This window comes from Panicum hallii, chromosome 7 (genome assembly GCF_002211085.1).
Source record: "Panicum hallii strain FIL2 chromosome 7, PHallii_v3.1, whole genome shotgun sequence".
NCBI lineage: Eukaryota > Viridiplantae > Streptophyta > Magnoliopsida > Poales > Poaceae > Panicum > Panicum hallii.
The window spans coordinates 37,788,714-37,809,984 of NC_038048.1; the positions used below are offsets into that span (position 1 = coordinate 37,788,714).

At 48.1% G+C, this 21,271-nt stretch overlaps 2 protein-coding genes across 2 annotated transcripts; both read left to right on the forward strand.

Moving 5' to 3' along the window:
* The first annotated feature begins 6,446 nt into the window (after positions 1–6,446).
* Positions 6,447–10,685, forward strand: LOC112900157 (eukaryotic translation initiation factor 4B1-like). Its single transcript, XM_025968926.1, has 3 exons — positions 6,447–7,851; positions 9,394–9,789; positions 10,274–10,685. Exons 1-3 carry the CDS (start codon positions 6,680–6,682, stop codon positions 10,296–10,298), a joined length of 1,593 nt encoding a protein of 530 aa, XP_025824711.1. The 5' UTR covers positions 6,447–6,679; the 3' UTR covers positions 10,299–10,685.
* Positions 10,686–12,900: 2,215 nt separating this feature from the next.
* LOC112899976 (SWI/SNF complex subunit SWI3A-like) lies at positions 12,901–21,052 on the forward strand. The gene is made up of 12 exons (XM_025968661.1): positions 12,901–13,175; positions 13,300–13,838; positions 14,652–15,140; positions 15,229–15,392; positions 15,480–15,532; positions 15,642–15,796; positions 16,750–16,937; positions 17,729–17,866; positions 18,197–18,294; positions 18,850–19,149; positions 20,473–20,560; positions 20,637–21,052. The coding sequence occupies exons 1-12, from the start codon at positions 13,085–13,087 to the stop codon at positions 20,716–20,718; spliced, it is 2,385 nt and encodes a 794-aa protein (XP_025824446.1). The 5' UTR covers positions 12,901–13,084; the 3' UTR covers positions 20,719–21,052.
* The last annotated feature ends 219 nt before the right edge of the window (positions 21,053–21,271 follow it).

Sequence of the window (21,271 nt, forward strand, 5' to 3'; positions counted from 1 at the left end):
CGAGCATTTGGCACAGCGAGAAAAGCAAATAGTAGACCTAGAGTAGGATTATTCCACAGCACCGATGCTCGAAAGGCAAGGGCCGTAAATTATTTCAGTTTCTAAACCAAGCTGTATCAGCCTAAGCATAGCGGTATGAAGTAGCAACTGCGTCAGGTCAGATCACGTGACGAACAAGCTACGGGCCGAGCCGCCATGGCCGGGCTCCCGACGTCAAGTGAAGCTCGCGGCTACTCGCTCCGCTCCGCCCCTCTCGGAAGGCGGCGAACTGCGTGCCTCATGTCCTGTTCTTCTGCTGCAGTAGGCAGATGAGCCAAGGACTGAACGGAGGGGTGAACGGGGAGTGCGGATCCCGGCAGCAAGGATGGCGGCGGCAGCAGCCGTCGCCGGACGGGATGAGCCAATCCGAATCAGGGGTCTTTTTGTAAAATACAAGGTTCTATTTATAAATATTCGAATCGGGATCCGAATCGGAGGTTATTTGTAAATTGAAGGGGTTTATTTGTAAACATGCGGGTCGCGATCCAATCGAGGGGGTATTTTGCAATTATTTTGGTTGGCGATATTGTTGCTGTGGGAGGTTGCGCCGCCATTGCCGGCCTCCGCGGAACCCGCACCGAAACACTACGCATTCCTTGCTCGCGCCTTCAGTCAAATCCACGCTCCAAGCCACGGCCTATAGATTCCCTCGCGCGCCACCGCTATCTGTCCTGCCCCGTTGGAACTCGGGAGATGAGAATAAGATGGTGGCCTAACCGTCCTGGCCTAACCGTCCGGCGCCTAATACCGGCGCGTTGAGAGCACACAGCGTCTAGAGACGGCGAGGACGCACTGGGACCACGACGAAGGATTTAGAAAGTGCGGCAACACGTGTTCAATAAGGATGCAGGCATGCAGCAGGCCTGCATGCTTGAAAAGAAGTTTAGGAGTCTGGGTAAAAGTAACAAATCGAACATGCATCAGATGAGAAATGACGAAACAATCCACAACAAGCTTCGAAGGTAAAGCGCGAATCATGGCTGGCAAAACTTCAGAAACAGGCTTTTGATGCAATCATAGCAACTGCTGCAACCACTATCTTTAGATACGGAAGGATATGCCGAGTTTCTAAAATGGACCGGCTTCGGGCCTCCGGCCATCGTTTGCTCCATCGACCTGCATTGCTATCTTTCATGCTGCGCTCATCTGCCGCTTGATGAGGTAATACTGTCTTGTGCGCTTGCAGTTTCCATCTGGACTGCAGTTGGTCCTGCAACATAGTTATACAACCATTGAATGATGAGGATATTTTGTCTGGTGAGAAATTTATTTTTTTCCTTTACGTTATTGGAGAGTAATGTAAGGTTGCACGGAATTTCATCACATTTCTCCACTTCTCACATAACACTGCCACATCAACCGGTGGGGAACGCCGCGCCGGCCATGGCCTTGGCGAAGCTGGCTGGCCAAGCCGCTCCCTCTCACTGACCTGAGGGCCCGGCTGTCAGTCTCTGTTTAGGTTTTATGGTTTCTATTTTTGTTTTTTTGGCTGAAACCTTATAAAATGTCTAGTAAATCAAGGAAAAATGGGAAAAATGCAAAACTAATTTTGTTAGATTAGTTAGATCCTGATCTGCTGAGGAAATGCTGTGTCACATATCTAATAAAATGTTGTCCATGTGTTTAATGCCAAAATGGGTACAATCACAAAGTATTTACAGCAATATGTTTCATGTCAAAATGGGGTAAAATCACAAAGTGTTCAAAAAACGCAATAGGCCCTTCAGATAAATGACCCACTGTTAATAAACTGGCATAACAAACGATTATCTGACTGTTTGTTGTGTATTCTGCTTATATCAGTTCACGGATGGAGATGCAAACCAGCAACACTGAGCCAATCTTTTCAGGTGGCTGGTTCGGTTGCCGCTAGAAGGCACCGCCTCGGCTACCGGCTGTGGTTGGCTCAGAGCGGACGCCCGGCCGGGTGCGGCGGACACGGCGACGCGGCGCTGCGCCGGCGCGTGGCGGAAGGGCTGCAAGCTAATGGACCAAGGGCCAAGGGGCATGGCCGTGCCCCGCGCGGCGCGCCCACCCCAATGACGGTACGCATCGCCGCTTTGTAGCGCGCGGACGGACCGGTTTCACAGCTCGCGCCACCTGCTCGATCGGCGGCGCCCGTGGGCAGAGGGGGCGGCGAGGCCATCGTCGGCATGCATGCTGCGGACGGCGCGTCGCGCGGCTATGCCAGCCGGAGCCGCGCGAGGCGCAAAGATGGAGGTGTTATGCCGTCCTGATGAGCGCTCTGTGCGACGACAGGGTCCCCGTCAACCCCAGCGCCGCTCAACAACCGGCGGACGGCGGCGCGAAGGCGGTGACCGCGGTGGCGACGGGGAATAGAGGGTGGACGGTACCTCGTCTCCCGACCGGGGGTGGACGGTGTTTCATTTACCGTCCGCCCCGGAGGGCACGTGAACCGTCAGATCGGGAACGAACGGCAAGATCCGATCCGGCCAAGGCGAGCGGGAACGTCGCGTGGGCCGTTACTTGATTGAATCAGCTCTGCCCAGCTTACTACATGGACCAGGCCGCGACCATCCTCCTGGGCCGCCTGATGTTCACGCTCGCGCACTCGGTGGGCTCGCTGCTGCTGGCGGCCCCGCTCCTCCTCACGCCGCGCGCCGCCGCCGGCGAGCCGAGGCCCGCGGCGCCCACGACGGCGGCCTCTGCGCGGGCCTCGGGGTCGCGATCGCCTTCGACAACCTCATGTACGCGTACGCCGTGCTGTACCTGCCGGTGTCCACACGTTCTCGCTCCTGGCCGCGACGCAGCTGGCCTTCAATGCCGTCACGTCGCGCCTCGTCAACGCGCAGCAGCTCACGGCGCCCGTCCTCAACTCGGTCGTCGTGCTCACCTTCTCCGCCGCGCTGCTCGGCGTCCGCTCTGCTTCGCCCTTTTTCACGCTCATGAAAATTCATGTCTGTTGGCGACGTTTTAAACCATCAAGCGTTAGTATCATATATCTTCTTTTGCAATGGCTCTATTATTACATTTGTATTGTTCCGGATGTTGTTTCTTTTCAAAAAGAAATTGGTTAATTATTCCTAATTTCAATATTTTTTCACGCTGTTGACTGTATTGTTAGAAACAATGGTGGTTGCCGTTGTTGAGTTGCTTTGGGGACATCGCTGTATTGGTATTTGGTGGAACTTGATCTGACGCCCGTGTTCCTTTTCTTGTTACTTTTTTTTACATTACTGATTCAAGTTTGAAAATATATTGAAACATATATAAATGTAAAAAATTACAGTGTGTTCGGCTATAGCAGCAGCACGCCAGCACCCATCCAGGTCGAGGCACCAAAGAGAAAGGAGCATGACGCATTGACGAATTACAAAACTCAGCCATCATCCAGGAGACCGATGTTCTAATGCCCGCCCGCATCCAATCATCTGCTGTGTCCAGCATTGCAAAGTTTGTAAAGGCCTCTGTAATCATGCTGCCCATGTGTTGGCTACAGATTGTGGGGGGTGGGGGGGGGGGGGGGGGAGGGGTAGCCAACTAGCCGTTGCTGGTTGCTATTTTGGGGGCATCGCTGCGTTGATATTTTGAGGAAGCTTCTGTCCGGGCTTCAGGGTTCGGATTCGGACTTGCGCGAGAATTCTCATCTGTTTTGGGCCGTTCGCTTCTCTCGCGCACTGGCCCATGGGGTGGGGTGGGCCATATGCCGATGCGACCTTTTTGCATTTTGGCCCTTCATGCTCGCGAGAGATTTACTTTTCGATACCGCTGGAACGTTGTTGGATGGAAGGAACAGGGTGTATGTACAAAGAAATTCAGTTCAGACGCGCTGACCTGAAACTTCATTATGCTATGGGAAAAAACTGTAAATCACATAGATATTTTGTCAAATGATCAATACTGCACGTACCCTTCTTGAGAAATCGTGGAACTCTGAAGGTACCGTACCGTCATTGAAGCCGACGCCTGAAGCTAGCTCATAGATCGGGAGTCAGAGTTCAGGCACTGCGTTTCAGACACACAACTTGGTGGTGGTTTCCTGATCATCATCTCAAAAGTTCAACCACTTGCTTCAGAAATTCTCTTGTGAAAGTTTGACGCATCTCATAGGCTTCCATCCGCTTCCATCGGGCCGGACGGAAAGCTGCCCCAAAAGCGTTCAGGGAGGCCTGGTCCAGTGCCATCCACCGTATGCTGAACTCCTCGCCGGCCAACCGCGCCCTAGTGTCACCCCACGATGAAAAGCTCCCTTCAGCTGCTGGTGCCTGGGCAGGTGAACTGTTGCGCACTAGTTCTTCAGGCAGGACGTGAAGTCCAGAAGCTCAGCATGCATCAGTGGTGCCGTGCGTTGTCGTCTGCGAAGCCTTACCTTGAATTGAATGGTTACGGCTTCCCTGACAAAACAATGTAAAGTACCCCAAAAAAAAAGAATCTGACGGCGGCGCCATGGAAAGCGCGGTCAACGCCGGCCAGTAGCAAGCTCGGAGCCTGCGTCAGTAGTCAGCCGTCAGGGAACGAACGGGAGTTGTCTAATCAGAATATCAGACGGCCTAGCCTTTCTTTTCAGATGATGATCATACGGCAAAGCTAACCTTTTTTCAGTTTTTTTACGCATTACCAACCGCCTACTGGTGCTTGGTAGGTGCCTGTCGTTATCGTCTCCTCTCGGTTCTTGATCAGCTCACGCATCTGGGGAAAGCTGACGACTTTGGACGCTCCTCTTGTATTATCAATCAAAGTCAACGACGACGCATATGCAGAATTGTTTTTAGCGACTCAACTGAGCGCGCAAACGCCTTTATTTTCTTCTCTACAAAAGGCTTAGTTTGACGCGTCATAAAGATAAATGGAAGAATATGAATTTTGCAAAATACACTGCCAAACAAAAAGGAATTTAAAATAAGAGATGATTCGGAAAAGAAGAAACGAAAGCGAGGAGGGAAAGCCACTAGATTATTCTGGTGCATTTTCTCATTCGGTGGGGCCGTGGGTTGGATGGCGGGATGGGGTGTAGCAACCTGGAAAATACCAAGACTTCCTCCTTTTGCATTTGGCTTCTTCTGCTGAGGTTTCAGAACCTGCGAATCCATTCCTAGGATTGAAGGCTCGCAAACAATGCAACCGCAAGATTCTTGCTATGGATCTAAAACCAAATCCATCTACAACAATACTACTATCAAAATGCTTCATCGCATCAGATGGATTCATGTTGACTCTCGAGCTATCTTTTTTCTCGCGTACCCAAAGGCCTCGACGCCAGAATCGTAAAGCTAGGTCGTCATGTCGTGGGATCCTGCATATCACGAGCGTTACTGGAATTTATACGGATTTGTTTGGATCACTGCCAATAGCAGAAAAATCAAACATTTGGTGACCATCCTGGCCATCAGCGGTTTGCCCACGCTCTCCCGCACGTTGCACATTCGTTTTCTCGCCAAAGTTGGCCAGAGAAACGACCAGGATTTTGTTTAGCAGACTAATTGAAACCAAACAGGCTCTATATCCATCACCACCCCATCAATACCTAGCTTCATTTCTATTTGATGAGATATCTCACCTTAGCTTTCATCTCTAGCATGCTCAGTTCGTCTCTCTCACCACCCCCTTTTCTTGCTCCATTATCTCTAGCACTATCCGTAGTTCACAACGCGTAATGGATGTGAACCTACTATAATATTACCTTAGTTGTGTGTATCTATGGACTTCATTGTAACATATGCATGTGAATCTGATGTAGATTTTAATGGTTCATGGAAACTATTGCACTGATTGAACCTTGTTGTTTGAACCTACCATGTTTTACCATATTTTTTCATGTTAGAGGACATCCTGATTTTTTTAATCTGTTGGGATTATTAGATACGAGGACATTAATCTTTAATTTTTTGCCATTAAATATTTATGTATCCTTCATATTTGATCATAAAGTAATAGAATAGAGAGACGAGGGGTAAAAATATCTTTTCACGTTGGGTTTAACAGATAACTATGAAAGGAACCATATAAAATCCAGTGCCATTAAGGAAAGATAAAATTTTTTAGTACTATATAGGGAATCATATGTTATATAGAGAATTCTCTCGGTTCTATGCCCAAGGATCTCTTCGGAGGGCCAACACACCCACGGCAACCTCGATCCCTAGCCTTAAGCGGTCATGTCGGCGGAACAAAGGACGGCCACTCCGGCGACACAAGGAGAAACCCACTGGGCAGCCGAAGAGGACATGGAACGCGACGCCTCACGCCTCAGCTCTCGTTCCCGCTCTTGGCCACACACCCACACGCCCACACGACATTCGAGGACCTACGCCCTCCCACGCACCGGCCACTCGCCACGTCCCTCCGGAAGAATCAAAACCACATGTCCGCAGCGGCGGCCACGCACGCACGTCGGTCGACACAGCTATAGCCTAGCGCGCCCACAGCTCGCGCCGCCGTCACATACGAGGCCAGCGGCGGCGCCAGGCGAGTCGCGGCTGGCACGCCGTTTTTGCGGTTCCGCCCCTGGGTGCCGCGCGATTTAGCGTGCGCCCCCCACCGCCTTGTACCACCCAACCCCACCCCACCCCACCCGCAGCAGCAAGCGCCTCCTTGTCCTGGATTTCACACCCACCTCCCTCCCTCCGCCTCCGACCACCACCAAACCCTAGATCTCGCACCGGCGGCGGCAGCAGCAGCCATGGCCAAGCCCTGGGGAGGCGTCGGCGCGTGGGCGCTGGACGCCGAGCGCGCCGAGGAGGAGGAGCGCGAGCGCGCCGCGGCCGTCCCGGCGCCCGAGCCCGCCGGCGGCGCCGCCAGCTTCCCCAGCCTCCGCGAGGCGGCCGCGGCCGGCGGGGGCAAGTCCAAGAAGAAGAACAAGGGCACCACCCTGTCGCTCTCCGAGTTCACCACCTACGGCGCGGCCGCGGCCCAGCGCCGCGCCGCGCCCGTGGAGCCCAGGGGCCTCACCCCGCAGGAGATGATGATGCTGCCCACGGGGCCCCGGGAGCGCTCCGCCGAGGAGCTCGACCGCTCCCGCGGCTTCCGTTCCTACGGCGGCGGCGGGTTCGGCGGCCCCGGGGAAGGCGAGCGCCGCGGGTTCGACGACGAGGGCCGCCGCGGGCCGGGCAGGAGCTCGGATCTCGACATGCCCTCCCGCGCCGACGAGGTGGACGACTGGGGGGCCAGTAAGAAGTTCACCCCGGCTCCCACCGACTCGGGCCGCCGCGATAGGTTCGGCGGGCCCTCCCCGCTCGGCCGCGCGGATGACATTGACGACTGGTCGCGCGACAAGAAGCCGCTACCGTCGCGCTACCCCAGCCTTGGTTCTGGTGGTGGCGGTGGCGGATTCCGCAGCTCGTCCGGCTTCCGCGACTCACCGGGCTTCCGTGACTCACCGGCTTCCTCTGATTCCGACCGTTGGGTCCGTGGAGCCACTCCTATGCCACACAACGGCGAGGGGGCGGGGGAAAGGCCGCGCATCGTTCTCAATCCTCCGAAACGTGATCCTGCAGCTACATCTACGCCACCTGCCGAGGTGGCACGCAACCGGCCAAGCCCATTTGGGGCTGCAAGGCCCCGGGAGGATGTGCTGGCCGAGAAAGGAGTGGATTGGAGGAAGTTCGAGAGTGAGATTGAGCAGAAGACCAGCCGGCCTACCAGCTCGCACTCCAGCAGGCCAAATAGTGCGCATTCCTCCCGCCCTGGGAGCCCTGGATCACAGGTTTCAGCGGTTGGAAGTGAGGGAGCTCCCAGGGCACGACCAAAGGTTAACCCGTTTGGTGATGCCAAGCCAAGGGAAGTTGTTTTGCAGGAGAAAGGGAAAGATTGGAAGAAGATTGACCTTGAGCTGGAGCATCGTGCTGTAAATAGGTATGATGTCCGTGGAACTGTCACTTCATTATTAATAAAATTTCTATTGCTTGCATCAATGCAATGCTGAGTACTGACATAAGTTAGAAAGCTTCAATCTCACTTGAAACCTCAAAATTTTGATGGAAGCACTTGCCTATCACATATCTTTTACCTGTGGTGTTTGCCAAGGCTGCTCTGCTAAACTGACCACTACCGATGTTGTAACACTTGGCTATGATATATCTTTTACGGTTTTACCTGTGGTAATTGACAAGTCTGCTTTGCTAAAACTAACTTTGCCTAGTACTATGTTCCGTGCACAAGTGAGTCCCGCTTTTGTTATAGAACTCTGGTGCTTAGTACACCCAGATACAATCTCCCTGAACCCCTGCCCCACACTTGACATGCCTACACATAAATAGCACATGCTTACACTTCTGTTCGCACTTAATGTAAGTAGGTTAACACAAAGGCATTATGTTGTGCCCAGAGGCATTATAGGCTAACATGGTACACCACATCCACCACCATAGCTCACTGTATGGCCACATGCTGATGTTTAACCCTTGATCTCATGATGTTATTCAAAATTGATTCGAACATTGTGCAATTATTCAATGGTGACATTGTGATTAAAGATGGTTTTTGGTGAATTTGATGTGGGTCTACTAGTCATATTTAGCAAAATGTAGCATTCCTCTTTGCTATTAAATATCCATCAAAAGAAGAGGCTTACATGGTTTTATGTGGCATGTTGCTACGAGTAGTACAGCTCTTCTGCAGTTGTAGTTTCATGCATTGCCTGTTTGCGACATTGAACTTTTGCAGTTATTATTCGGAGCTTTTCTTTCACCATTAGGCCCTGTTTAGATTGCCCAAATATTAACTTTTGCAGTTACTACTTGGAGCTCTTTTTTCCATTTTGCTCTGTTTATATTGCTGAAATCCCTGCCCATTCCATGTGGATTGGTCGAGATTTGAGGCATCTAAGCAAGCACTTAAAGTGCTTGTGTTGACTGCTGATATTTTATTACGTTTTAGCAGACCTTTATGCTACTGTAATTTCTATAATGTGAAGAATACATTATTGTGTTACATTAACTGAGAAGAACGCAAAGTTCTGCATTTTCTCCTGTGATTTTGTATTATTGAGATACCAAACGATGGTGATGTCTCTTCTTGAACTCTACTCTGTGGTTGTGAAGGTTTGATATCTGAAACTGCTGATAATTGAACCGCTTAAGGACACCTAACTTTGGGATAAATTAGATGATGCTAGGTTAAACATGTTCTCATTTGTTCCACCTTTCTTGTATGGTTAGCTTTTTCTCAACATGACTAGTAAATACTGATTTCGTTTTGGGGGAACAAGAATTTTATTCATCCATTTCTGTTGCAGCTTCAATCCTCCCTGAATTCCTGTTAAGACTTAACTACTTTGGTACTTTATCATGTCAAACGAATGCCTGTGTTGATTCCTTTTCTCTGAAAATATTTCCATTTAATTTCTTGGGGCTTTATTCCTATGTGATTTGAATTTTTGCGCATCTTACTTTTCAGACCAGAGTCAGATGAAGAAAGAAATTTGAAAGAAGAAATCAACCTTAGGAAGGTGGATCTGAAAGAAATCGAGGGAAAGATAAGTGATGGTTCTGACCAAGCCTCTGTAGATGCCAAAAATTTGTCTGAGAAGATATCTCAGTTGGAAAGTCAACTTGAGCAGCTTACAAGGGAGTTGGATGACAAGATTCGATTTGGGCAAAGACCGCGTTCTGGTGCAGGGAGGGTTACAGCACTTCCACCGACCAGTTTAGCGGAGGAACCACAAGCTACAGTTGTGGACAGACCGCGTTCTCGTGGTGGCATGGAACCACCACACTCAAGGCAGGAAGAGAGATGGGGATTTCAAGGAAGCAGAGAAAGGGGCTCGTTTGGTGGAAGCAGAAGTTCAGATAGGTTTGTGCAGTTTGCTTCCTTAACTTGATTTTGCGTGCTTTCATGAATCAAGATAGTTTTGTCCAGAAACTTGTTTTTTTAGAAATTAATGGCATGGGTAAAGTTTGAATACTTGTGCATTGATGGTTCAGCATGATATAGTTTACATGCCCGTAATCTTATGTTTACTTCCCAACGTATTTGCTGTTAGCTCGTACCAAACTGTTCAGACTGTGATTTTGTTACATGATTAATGTACAGTGGTGAATTTTAAATAGTCTTAGGTATGCAATTAGCCTATTAACCATGATGGCGTAATAGTCCTTCTGATATTATTGCTTGGAGTCCAGTGTGAGTGCGTACCCCTCTTTACTGTATACTGTAGTTCTAAACATTGTACAAGGCTGTGCCATTTAGATGCAAATTAGTTGTCTTTTTTTTTCTCATGCATTAAACCATGCACTGTTGCCATTGGTTCTCATCCAACTCTTCATTTTTCTTCCAGGCCAGTGACGAGGCAGCGATGGTGAAATTGGGACTCCGGGCATCTGTTAATTGTTAGGGAAACTTTTGGTTCCCAGTCCTTTTTTGGTTTTGAAAAGGATGCGCAAAATAAGTAATTTTGTGTTTGTCATGTTTGTTTGGTCTAGAAGATTGGAGAGGATGGAGATAACTTCACATGAAGTTATTGATTGTCGCCTCTGTATGCTGTAGGATGTTTTCCATTTCCTGTTTTGCAATCTTCCATGTCACAACAAGACCTGGCAATTTGCGATGCTAACTGTTATTCATGCCTACTGAATTCAAGTTCAGCTCTTGTCGCAAGTTGTTTATTTGAGCAAGGTGGAATGGAGACCTTGAATTTAATCTTTTGTACCAGTACATGTGTTATATATCTTCTTTATGCCTTTGTTTTTTTTTCCAGTATCTGTGTACAGTGTCGTCTTTGCCCTGTAACATCTCTGCGTTGTGATGTCATGACGTGCTCTGCCTCCTATTCATATTGGTATATATTACTACCACTGATCGACTGCGACTATGGTAAACTATACCTGAAGAAAACCATAAACGAATTGAAAAAAAGGCAGCTCCACAAGGATCAAGAACACAACATTAGAATAAGGGACTCGAGCAAAGAGGGACTCGAGCAAAGAGGGGGAGGGGGTTGTGGGGTGGGCGGGAACACATAAATGTCTGTGTCGGAGGAAATCTCCAACCGGGTGGTGGAATGTATCCGTCTAATTCTGGTTTAGGATGAGTTTGGCGGAGATCTAGGTACGACAAGCGTGGATGAACACGGGGCCTAATCCTGATTTAGGATGAGTTTGGCGGAGATCTAGGTATGCTTGATCAAAGGGTGGATGAACACGGGAAAGACACGAGGATTTAGAGTGGTTCGGCCCGCCAAAGCGTAATACCCTACGTCCACTTGAGTGTTGTATTGCTTGAAAAAGCTTGTGAAATTGTTGGGCCTTGTGAATCTTATGGACTTGTTGACCTGTGTTCTAACGAGCGCACTCCCCCTTTTATAGACTAAGGGAGGTGTATACACCGAGCGGGACCACGACAGGAGGGTCCGGCGACTGGAGCCTGTAATATGAGAGATATGTGATCTTCTTTTCCAGCTTCTTCCTGTAGTCCTCTCGATCGAGAAGTTGATGTACGTATCTACAGCCAGTATATGGTCTTGTGCCGCCTTACCGGCACAATGTCTGCTGTCAACTCTACGCACAGTGGAGGACGTGCTGTTACTGTTGGGTCAGGACCCTCTGACAGGCGAAGGAGCTGCGCTGACCCGCCGCGCCGTCGCCTCCGCGTGCACCATGGCGGCGCACGCCTCAGCTCTCCTGCGGCAGACCATCATTACTCCTTACCCACGCGCGCGGCGCAGTAAGTTAACTGTACGCCACCTGCCCGTGCGCAGTGCACAGTGACGCGCCGCCTTAGAAATAGGCGGGCTTACCATGGTGTCAGCATACCTGCCAAGTGTGTCAGTGGGTAGGCCATGCCCTGTCTTGGGCGCGCACAGCTCACCTACTCGTATTTAATGCGGTAGTTGGGCTGGCGTCCTGCGGAGGGCATTCTGCCACGGGCACGTGGCAAGGCCGGCCCTGCGGTCACCTCCTTGACGGCACGTGGCGATACGGACCCCTCCCCAGGGGGAAGGGGAGGTCCGGTCCCCCGAGGCCAGTCCAGATGGACAGGCCCAAAGGGGTCTGGCTCCCACGCGTGGCGGCGCCGAACCCCCTGGGGGGTCCGGGCCTGTGGAAGCTATTCCCGAGCACCCTGTCCTCGTGGGCACGTGGGGGCGCCAGACCTATATGAGCACCCCGGAGGGGGGGGGGGTCCGGAGACCATGATCCCAGCTGTCAGGTCCGGACCGTACGCCCCGTTACTCAGAGGACAAGAGCGAGGTTATGGATAATCTTGCGCCCATCTGGTTGGACACTCTGTCAGATGACTTACTGACGAACAAGGCCGCCGGAAACGCAGATCTGCTCGGAGTGGACCACCACGACTTTCTGGTCGTTGAGCAGCTCCTTGGCAATGATCGAGGAAAGGCGGCTGAGCATGTGGTGGCGCGTGTCCACCACGATGTGCTTGACGCACACGTCGGAGCTGAACACCATCACGGGAGGTACCCCTATCCGTATGTACCGGCAGAGTGACACTCCAACAAACATAAAAAACAAACATCAAAAGCTGGAAACTTTCTTCCAATTTACTACTCTCCGTTTTATTTTTTTAATTCATAGGTTTTGCTATGCTATGTATCTAGACATAATATTAATATATATGTAGATGTATAATAAAATTTATGAATTTAGAAAAGTTAAAATAATTAATAATTTGGAACAGAGTGAGTGGAAGGAAACGAGGTCGATCAGCTGTGCTGGGATGGAAGCGGGGGAAGGACAGAAGTTTTTTTTTTCTTTGAGGAAATTAAGGACCCAGAAGGTTTTTTTTTGAGCATCAATTAAGGACCTCGTCCATAGCGCGCGCCAAAAATCTTCCATACCGGCCCATACTTGTTCGGCCCAACTTAATGGAACTCAGGTCAGCTAAGGCGCAAACTACGGACCCACTAATACACGTGGTCCCACTCGTACGTGAAATCCTCGCTCTCAGACCACGCCGCCATCGCACCTCTACTATCGCGTCACGGGTCGTGGCTCCTGCCCCTCCTCTCCGACAGACCGACCGGCCGCCCGAGCCCAGAGCCTAACCATAAACGCCCCTTAATCCGAGATCCGACGGCCCAGATCTCTCCTCTTCCCTTCTCCCCGTCCGTTCCCCATCTTCCCGCCCTCTCCCCATGTCGCCGCCGGCGGCCGGCGCTGCCGCCACCTCCAGCGACGGGCCGCCATCGTCGCCGCGCGAGCTCTACACCATCCCGGCCTCATCCGGTAAGAGCTCTCTTCTCCCCTCGCGCCCTTCTTCCTCGTCGTGCTCCTCCTAGGGTTACGGGGGGTGGACTCGTCCCAGCTGCCGGCCGCCTGACCGAATTCCGTGTCTTCTTAACCACCGCAGGTTGGTTCCGGTGGGACGGGATCCACGAGACGGAGCGCCGCGCGCTGCCGGAGTTCTTCGGCGGGGCCGGCGGCTCCGGGTTCGGGACGGCGACACGGAACCCGCGGATCTACCGCGAGTATCGCGACTTCATCATCGCCAAGTACCGGGAGGACCCGGCGCGCCGGCTCACCTTCACCGAGGTCCGCAGGGCGCTCGTCGGGGACGTCACGCTCCTCCGGAAGGTCTTCGCCTTCCTCGACGCCTCCGGCCTCATCAACTTCTCGGCCTCCTCCTCGTCCTCGGGCCCCGCATCGCGGCAGCAGGAGGTGGGGGTCGTCGTGGAGGCGCCCGTGGGGCTGCAGGTGACGCCGCGGCCGCCGGCATCCTACTTCGCCGAGGAGAAGCGGGGAGGGCCGGGCGGGGAGAAGGAGAACGGGTTCCGCTTGCCCCCGCTGACCTCCTACGGCGACGTGTTTGGCGAATGGGCGCCTGGGAAGGCCCCTATATGTGGGTTTTGCGGCGAGGAGTGCAATGATGAAAAGGTTGAGACGTTGAAGGTACTACCAAAGCTCCTTGTGCCCAAAGTTGTCAATATTGAAGGATTTTCTTCATGACATTGTGGTTTGTTAATAGATTTTGGGCCTTTCAAACAAAAAAAAAAGATTTTGGGTTTTGGATACGAGTTGCTAAACCTTAGAATGTGGAATATGGAGCGCCTTGAAGCTAACAGCTCCGACCAAAGCAAAGGTGTACTATCTGGGGTATAGCTTCATTGATGTTTCAATCATGCTTGAGAAACACTGCAAACTTGTGATGAGGCTGTTTTGATGTGACCTATCTGCTTTGAAATGGCCAGCTTTCTTGTTGGTACAAACGTACGCTCCAAGAAAATGAAAGTGGGGGCAAGGGATAGTTGTGTCGCTAGGTATATTTTTAGGTTGATATGAATGCTATATAAATGTCTGGTCCCTAGGTTCTAGAATGGAATATTTTGAAACCTACAATTTTAATTTGGTAAGGTTGGAGGATTCGCTCATTATTATGTTTTGTAAATAATAATTGCCACGGAAAGTGAAATTATGCTTTTTTCTATGGACTAGCCGACAAGGTGAAGTTGGTAGATGATAGAATGGATCCCCTCTCCTCTGTGAAAAGATGCTTAATCTGTTTTGAATTCCTGCACACGCAGTCTGCTCACTCAGCTCTACCGCATATTTGTCGTATTGCCAAGTGTCTCTTTTCACTAAGCTTATGTTATCAACTACAATCTGACTGTGTGGTAATTTTATTCTTCTGCATACATCAGCAGTGATAAAAACTAGGAAATACTTTCTCTGTATTCATTAACATTTCCCACATTCACTTTTCAGGATGGTTTTAAAGTATGTTCAAAGTGTTCCAAAAGCAATAATGATAACAAGGAAGAAGCGAATAAATGTCCTGGTGACAAAAAGGAGAGCGTGGACAACCATGCTTCTAGTCCATGGACAGACGCAGAGACGTTACTTCTTTTAGAAGGAGTCCTAAAACATGGAGATGACTGGGATCTTATCGCCCAGCATGTCCGCACAAAGAATAAATCAGAATGCATAGCAAGGCTTATTCAGTTGCCATTTGGTGAACATATGCTGGGCACAATAAATGTTAAATCTGTTAGCCGGCTCCACATGAACCAGGCAACTGATGGAAAAATGAACCAGCACCTTACGAAGGACTCTTCAAGCAATTCAACTGAAAAGGTTGATGGCATGCAGATTGATGGAAATGAAGATAGTGCTGATAAATCAGTAGAAGAACATCCTACAAAACGCAGACGGTTATTTTCTTCAATGGATGCTACAACTTCATTAATGGAGCAGGTAATTTCTACAAAATGACATGAAACACAAGTGCTAAGGATGCGTACAAGATTTAGTGGGATACTAACATTTATCTATGCTACATCAGTTAGCACTCCTGACCACATCAACGAGCCCAGATGTTGTTGCTGCAGCTGCTGATGCTGCAATTAAAGCTTTGGGCAATGAAAATTCCCAAGCAAGGAAAGCCTTTCGCCTTAGTGAGCGAGAATTTAAGACTAAGGCATTTGCTTCAAACCATGTCCAACAGATGTAAGGATGAATTTGATATTGTTCATATGCTTATTTTTGTCCATTTTTGGTGTTATCTTTTTACAAATCTGCATGATATGCTTACAGCGATCGCAAAGTTGGCAATAAGGATGTGGAAATGCATGGCCAGACTGGTTCTGGTATGTCAAATTTATTTTCTGACATTCCAAGCTAATATAAATACAGTATTCACCCCTCTATTTCTGCTTTGCATATAAAAAAAATATCTGTCTTCTGTTCGTGATTCAGATAAGAAGCAGGAAAAGAAGTTCATTGCTAGTGCATATCAAGTGAGGGCAGCTGTTGCTACTGCTATTGGTGTAGCTGCTGCCCGTGCTAAAATGCTTGCAGACCAGGAGGAGCGAGAAATGGAGCTCCTAATGGCATCAATAATTGAAACTCAGGTGAAAATCTTAAAGTCCTTTCCTGCCTAAACATAAACCATGATGGTATTCTGTATTTGTTGTTTTTGCTTATGAAAGCCACATGTGTGAAATGATATATTCTGAGCAAATTATTACAATTCCATGACTAATCAGAAAGCAGAGGGATTTTCTAGTTTTGTACCATCAACTCGTATATGCAGTGTTTTCTCTCACCGCCACCCTCTTCATTTCCTGCTGATAGCAGGAGCAAGTCAGAAAGGTTGAGAAATAGAACATAAACCTAACTCTCTGTGCTTTAATCAAGAATGGATACAGGGCCATCGAGCGAAACCTAGGTGTAGACCAGGAGTAGAAACATCAAGAGCACATGAGCAAATGTTAGCTCAACACTCCACTGCCACTCATCGATAAGTGTACTTACTCAGGTTGTGCACTTGGCTGAGCGAGAGTGGCAGGTCTTGGCAGCACCAAAAGGAAGATGGAAGCTTTTGTTGTCACGCGATAGTAAAAAGCATTGGCAGATGCTAGCTAGGCATATTTATTGATTTAATTTGTTTACTAGTAGGACTCCACTGCTTAAGTATTTCCAAATTTTTGGCTTCCTAGCTGCTTAATGGACATGATCGCATTGAAGTAGGATAGAGTACAGTTGTAATCATCATGGTTGTCCAATTGATTTGTGAACAGTGGTAGGTTCTTATGCACGAACAGTGAGGCATAATATTAGAAGGTTACATTAATAGATTTCACTTTCCAATCCCACCCCATCCTTACTTATGACAAGAAGTAAATAGCTTCTGAATGGGAACAGGCAACACCGCTGATGTTGTTTTGGTGACAGACTACTACCTCTTTGTCTTCCTTTTGATTTAGAATGGATTAAACTTTACCTATCATTTCGAAAAATCTATTTCAGAAATATGGAATTTGTTTAACCTCACTGATGTTTTTTGTCTGTCTATGTTCGCCAGCTAAGAAAGATGCAATACAAGATCAAACACTTTGAGGAGCTAGAGTCGGTCATGGAGCAGGAGTACACCAGTATGCAGCAAATGCAGGGATCCCTCATGAATGAATGGTTAAAGGCCCTGGAACAAGCATTCCGGGCTGGAGTGTCACTGCCGAGAGATGAATTGCTCATAAAGCTGTTCCTGAACAAGCCCTCCCCATGAGGAAGTTGGCTGTAGTCGAGTAGCCCTCCCCTGATCTGCATCTCTCTCTGACTGTAGATGCTAGATAGCTTCATGCGTGTATGAGGGCGCGCGTCTGTAAAGGTGCTGATTGAGCATTCCATTTCTCAGAATTTTGGAACCGGGGTAGTAACAGCCCTCTGTAACATCTTGCTCTGTTGTACCAACTAGGTTAGATGGCGAAATCGCTGGCTGTTTCCTGTAATTGTTGACATTTATGATTTCGTTCATGTGGATGTGAAAACATATTGCTTGAGTTTTGGAGTTTCACATGTTAGTCGGTGGGCCGATTGCTTCGGTAATGTTGTATGTGGAAAGATATGCTATGTAAATTCTCAGCAGATGGTCGACTTATAAACTGTTTTTGCAATTTTTGCGATCACCGCCTGGTCCCTTCTAGTATTTTCAACCAATCTGAACTGTTCAAATTTCGAATGGACGGCCAGGATGGAGAGAGTTGATCGTAATCCTGCCAGGGGAATATCACAAGGTCCCTGACGGTTTAACCCCCAAACGGCCAAAAAAAAACCCTTGCCCCCAGACCTATTCCGCCTTTCCAGCCTCCACCCGCCAACAACCTGATGGCGAAGAAGAGCAAAGCCCCGGCTGCCGCCGCCGCCGCGGAGGTGGTGGAAGAGACGTGCGTATCGAGCCCCCAGGGCTCCGCCCACGGCAGCGAGGGGGGCGGGGCGAAGGAGGGCGCCTTCCTTCTGGGGCAACCGACCTGGGAGGACGCCGGTGGCGGGCGGTGGCGTTGCGCGGAGACGGGGCACGAGCTGCCGGAGCGGGAGAAGGAGTCCTACGCGCGGTCCCGCGCCTGCCGTCTCGCGCTCATCGACCACGCCGTCGCGCGCAAGAAGCCGCCGCTCAACGCCTTCAAGCCCCATCCCGAGCATAAGTGCGTACTTCCCCTCCGCTCCTTCTGCTGATTTTCGCGAGCATTTAGCTATATACCCTGATGCGAGTCCGAGGGTTCAATTGGCTACCCATCAGTGCTAGTACAAGTCCGAAGGTTCAATTGGCTATCCATTGGTCCTAGCGCACATCAAAGGATCTTTATGGTTCTGAATAGAAATGTATTTTGGCATGATGTTGTGGCGATGTCACATCGTATCCCAAGACAAAAGTAGTGACAAAAAGTTGATGTGCCTCCTTGTGAATCATAACACACATTACTATTGCTCTTTGGGTGGTTTATATACGAACTGAATTAGGTTTTGTGTCCTAGGTCGAAGCTGGTATGCAACATTACAGGGGATACAGTTAACAAGTCGGAGGAGCATATATGGAAGCACATCAACGGGAAGAGATTTCTTAACAAGCTAGGTAAAAGTTTCGGAATACTGTATGCTATTTCGACTACCTGCTATTGGAATGAACTGTGCTGTTTGCATATGTTTCACTGCTGGTTGAAGAATATTTAATCCTCAATGATGAAACTTTTCTATTTGCTTGTAGTTCTTTTCCATCATGATGCCATCCTTTTTCATCTATTTTGTTTTGCCATTTTAAAAACAGAAGTTAACTATTAATGTTGGACAAGTTGTACCTTGCTGAGAACAAATCAGTACAAATCAAATGCAAATTTTCCAATTTGAAATTGCTGGTCCTTTTGCATCTATGTTGATCTTCCATTTTGAAATCCCACTAACCGTGGTTCTGAAAAAACAGAAGTTAACTATTAATGTCGGACAAATTGTTGGTACCTTGCTGAGAACAACTCAGGATTGATGAAATGCAAATGATACGACTTCTAGTTGCCGCAATCTTTTCCAGTAGAATTTGGATGGAATTCTTATACCAATACAACTAACTGCGTAAAGCCACTGACTAGAATGTTTGTATGCATCTGCATCTAACATGTCCATTGCTATGTAACAGAAAAGCTAGAAGAACAGATGGCTTCTGGTGAGATGGTTAATGGAGAAGCTGCCAAGTCAAAGGAAATGGAAAAGAAGAGCAAGTCAAGAAAGAAGGACAAGAAGGACAAGAAAGGCAAGAAGAAAACTAATGTTGACAGTCCTTCTATGCCACGAGAACCTAAACCAGAGATGGATGATTCGGATGATCCAGATTTTTGGGTGCCTCCTGTCGGAAGTCGCTGGGATGATGATGACGGGAAAGACAGATGGGAGTCCTCACTGGGGAAGAATGACTCAGCAAAGAATGAAGGTGGTTCTGGTATGTGTGAATTTGTCAGACTAAACTGCATAAACAATCCCTAAAGCTAGTAATAATTGACAGTCTCAAATCTACTAGATACTGTTTGTTGCATAGGTAGCTTTTGCTCAAGATTTTGGTTATTAGACCCATCACTTTTTGTTCTCTGCGTGGAAACAGAATTGGTTAATACATACTCCTTCCATCCTGAAAAAAATTGTCATTCTAGGTTTGTCCTAAGTCAAACCATCTTAAATTTGGCCAAGTTTATATAAAAAAATACCAATATTTATGATACCAAATAAGTACCATTAGATTTAGATTTATCATGAAATATATTTTCATAATATACCTTAAGTTTGGTCAAATTTATGATAGTTTGACTTAGGACAAAACTAGAATGACACGTTCTTTGGGATGGAGGGAGTACCGTACAGGAATTAGGTAGCATTTTTTACAGTTAGCTGTTCTTATGGAGATGGAAGCTAGAATCACTGTTACTTTACGCATCTAGTTGCTGCCAAAGGTTCAATGAGATAACCTATTTTAGGAAAGCTATATCTTGAAATGTATCTTTGTGCTGTCCTGTCGTAGCATGAAACACTGGACTGGAAATGTATTTATTAAAGAAAATTAGTATACAACGTAATATTGAGGGTCCCCAGAGAAGAGCCACAGGATCCACAATGCAGAACACTTAAGCAATAGCCAAAATTCTGAACCAATCCAATTGGGCAAAGCTTCATTCATTTTCCCAGGAGCTCAAACCTTGAAATATTCGAAGTTCACCCAAACTTCTCTTCCATCTATCCTCACTGGGAGAGTTCTTTTCAAATAACATCTGTTACTCTACATCCAAAGAGTCCCAACAAGCCAATGTAAACGGTTCCTTGAAAAATATTTCCTTAGGTCCAGTTTGAGACATAACCATCCCCAACATGTCAAAAACATCCATGGAAGTATAATGTTGCGTGTTGGTGAACTATGATATACACACCACAGTCCTATCAAGCACATTTTTTCCCCTGATGTTGTGCTGGAATTCCATTACCAGACGATCATCCACACTTAAGATGGTGTTTATGTACATGAAACTCTTTTATGATTGCATTTTCTGTACTGTCGTGCCATATTTATCAGATGTCTCCAAGCATACTGAGGTTACTTACAGTCCATCTTTTATCCAAGTCTACATATGTGAAGTTTATTTGTAATCGAAGTGTACCTATCTAGTACTGTTCAGTTGCCCTCTACCTACTTCTGGAATTTGCGATGATGGTCTCTTTTTTAAACTTGACAAGAGCAGATGTTGAAGCATGACATTTTCCTTGTCTCATGTTATAGATGATGATGGCGGTGGTGATAATGACGATGGCAATGATGATGATATGTCTGACAAGGATGATTCTGAATCAAGGGAACTTGCTTCGAGGTATTCATACCTTTTGTTTGATTCAATTAATAGTGCCTACTGTCACGTAAATAACCGATATTTTCAACTATTGTAGCAGGACAAAGCGAATGTCACTAGAAGCAGTTGGGCCAAGTAGCTTCGCTTCAAGGAAGAAAAAACCCAAGAAGGAGCAGTAAGAGTTGATTGGCGATTTATCTATTGGGTTTCCTGGGTTGGGTAATCAATGGCTGTTTTTGTGTGTGTTAGCATTTTTCGTTCAACGCTTGTCGGTTGAGATAATATGCACGTAAGTTGCAAGAGATCTTTGGAAAACATCCTGATAGGTGCTTATTTACTGATAGCAACTGACCGAGGGCCAATGAACGGTTGCCTTCGCATCGCTGTGTGAGTTGCGCCCGAATCATCTAAAGGTTGGAATGAGAAGGTGCTAAATTATTGCATCTTGTATCCTCTCTATCTAGTCCTTATGAGCTCCCTCTGGTAAGTTGACGGCAGCTCATTTCATCTGAATTCAGTGTCATGTCTTCCATCAGCTCATCTCCTTGTCTTTGACATTTTCCTGGGATTGTCAGTGGTGGTGGCAAAAATGCTCATCTCACCTGAATTTGAGGAAAAAGCACTGCAGCAGCTTTTACCTTAAGGAAAAACCATAGCTTTGGCTATAGGATGGATTATTCTACACCCACAAAGTACATTTTAATTGAACGCTACGCAGGTTGGAGGGACCTC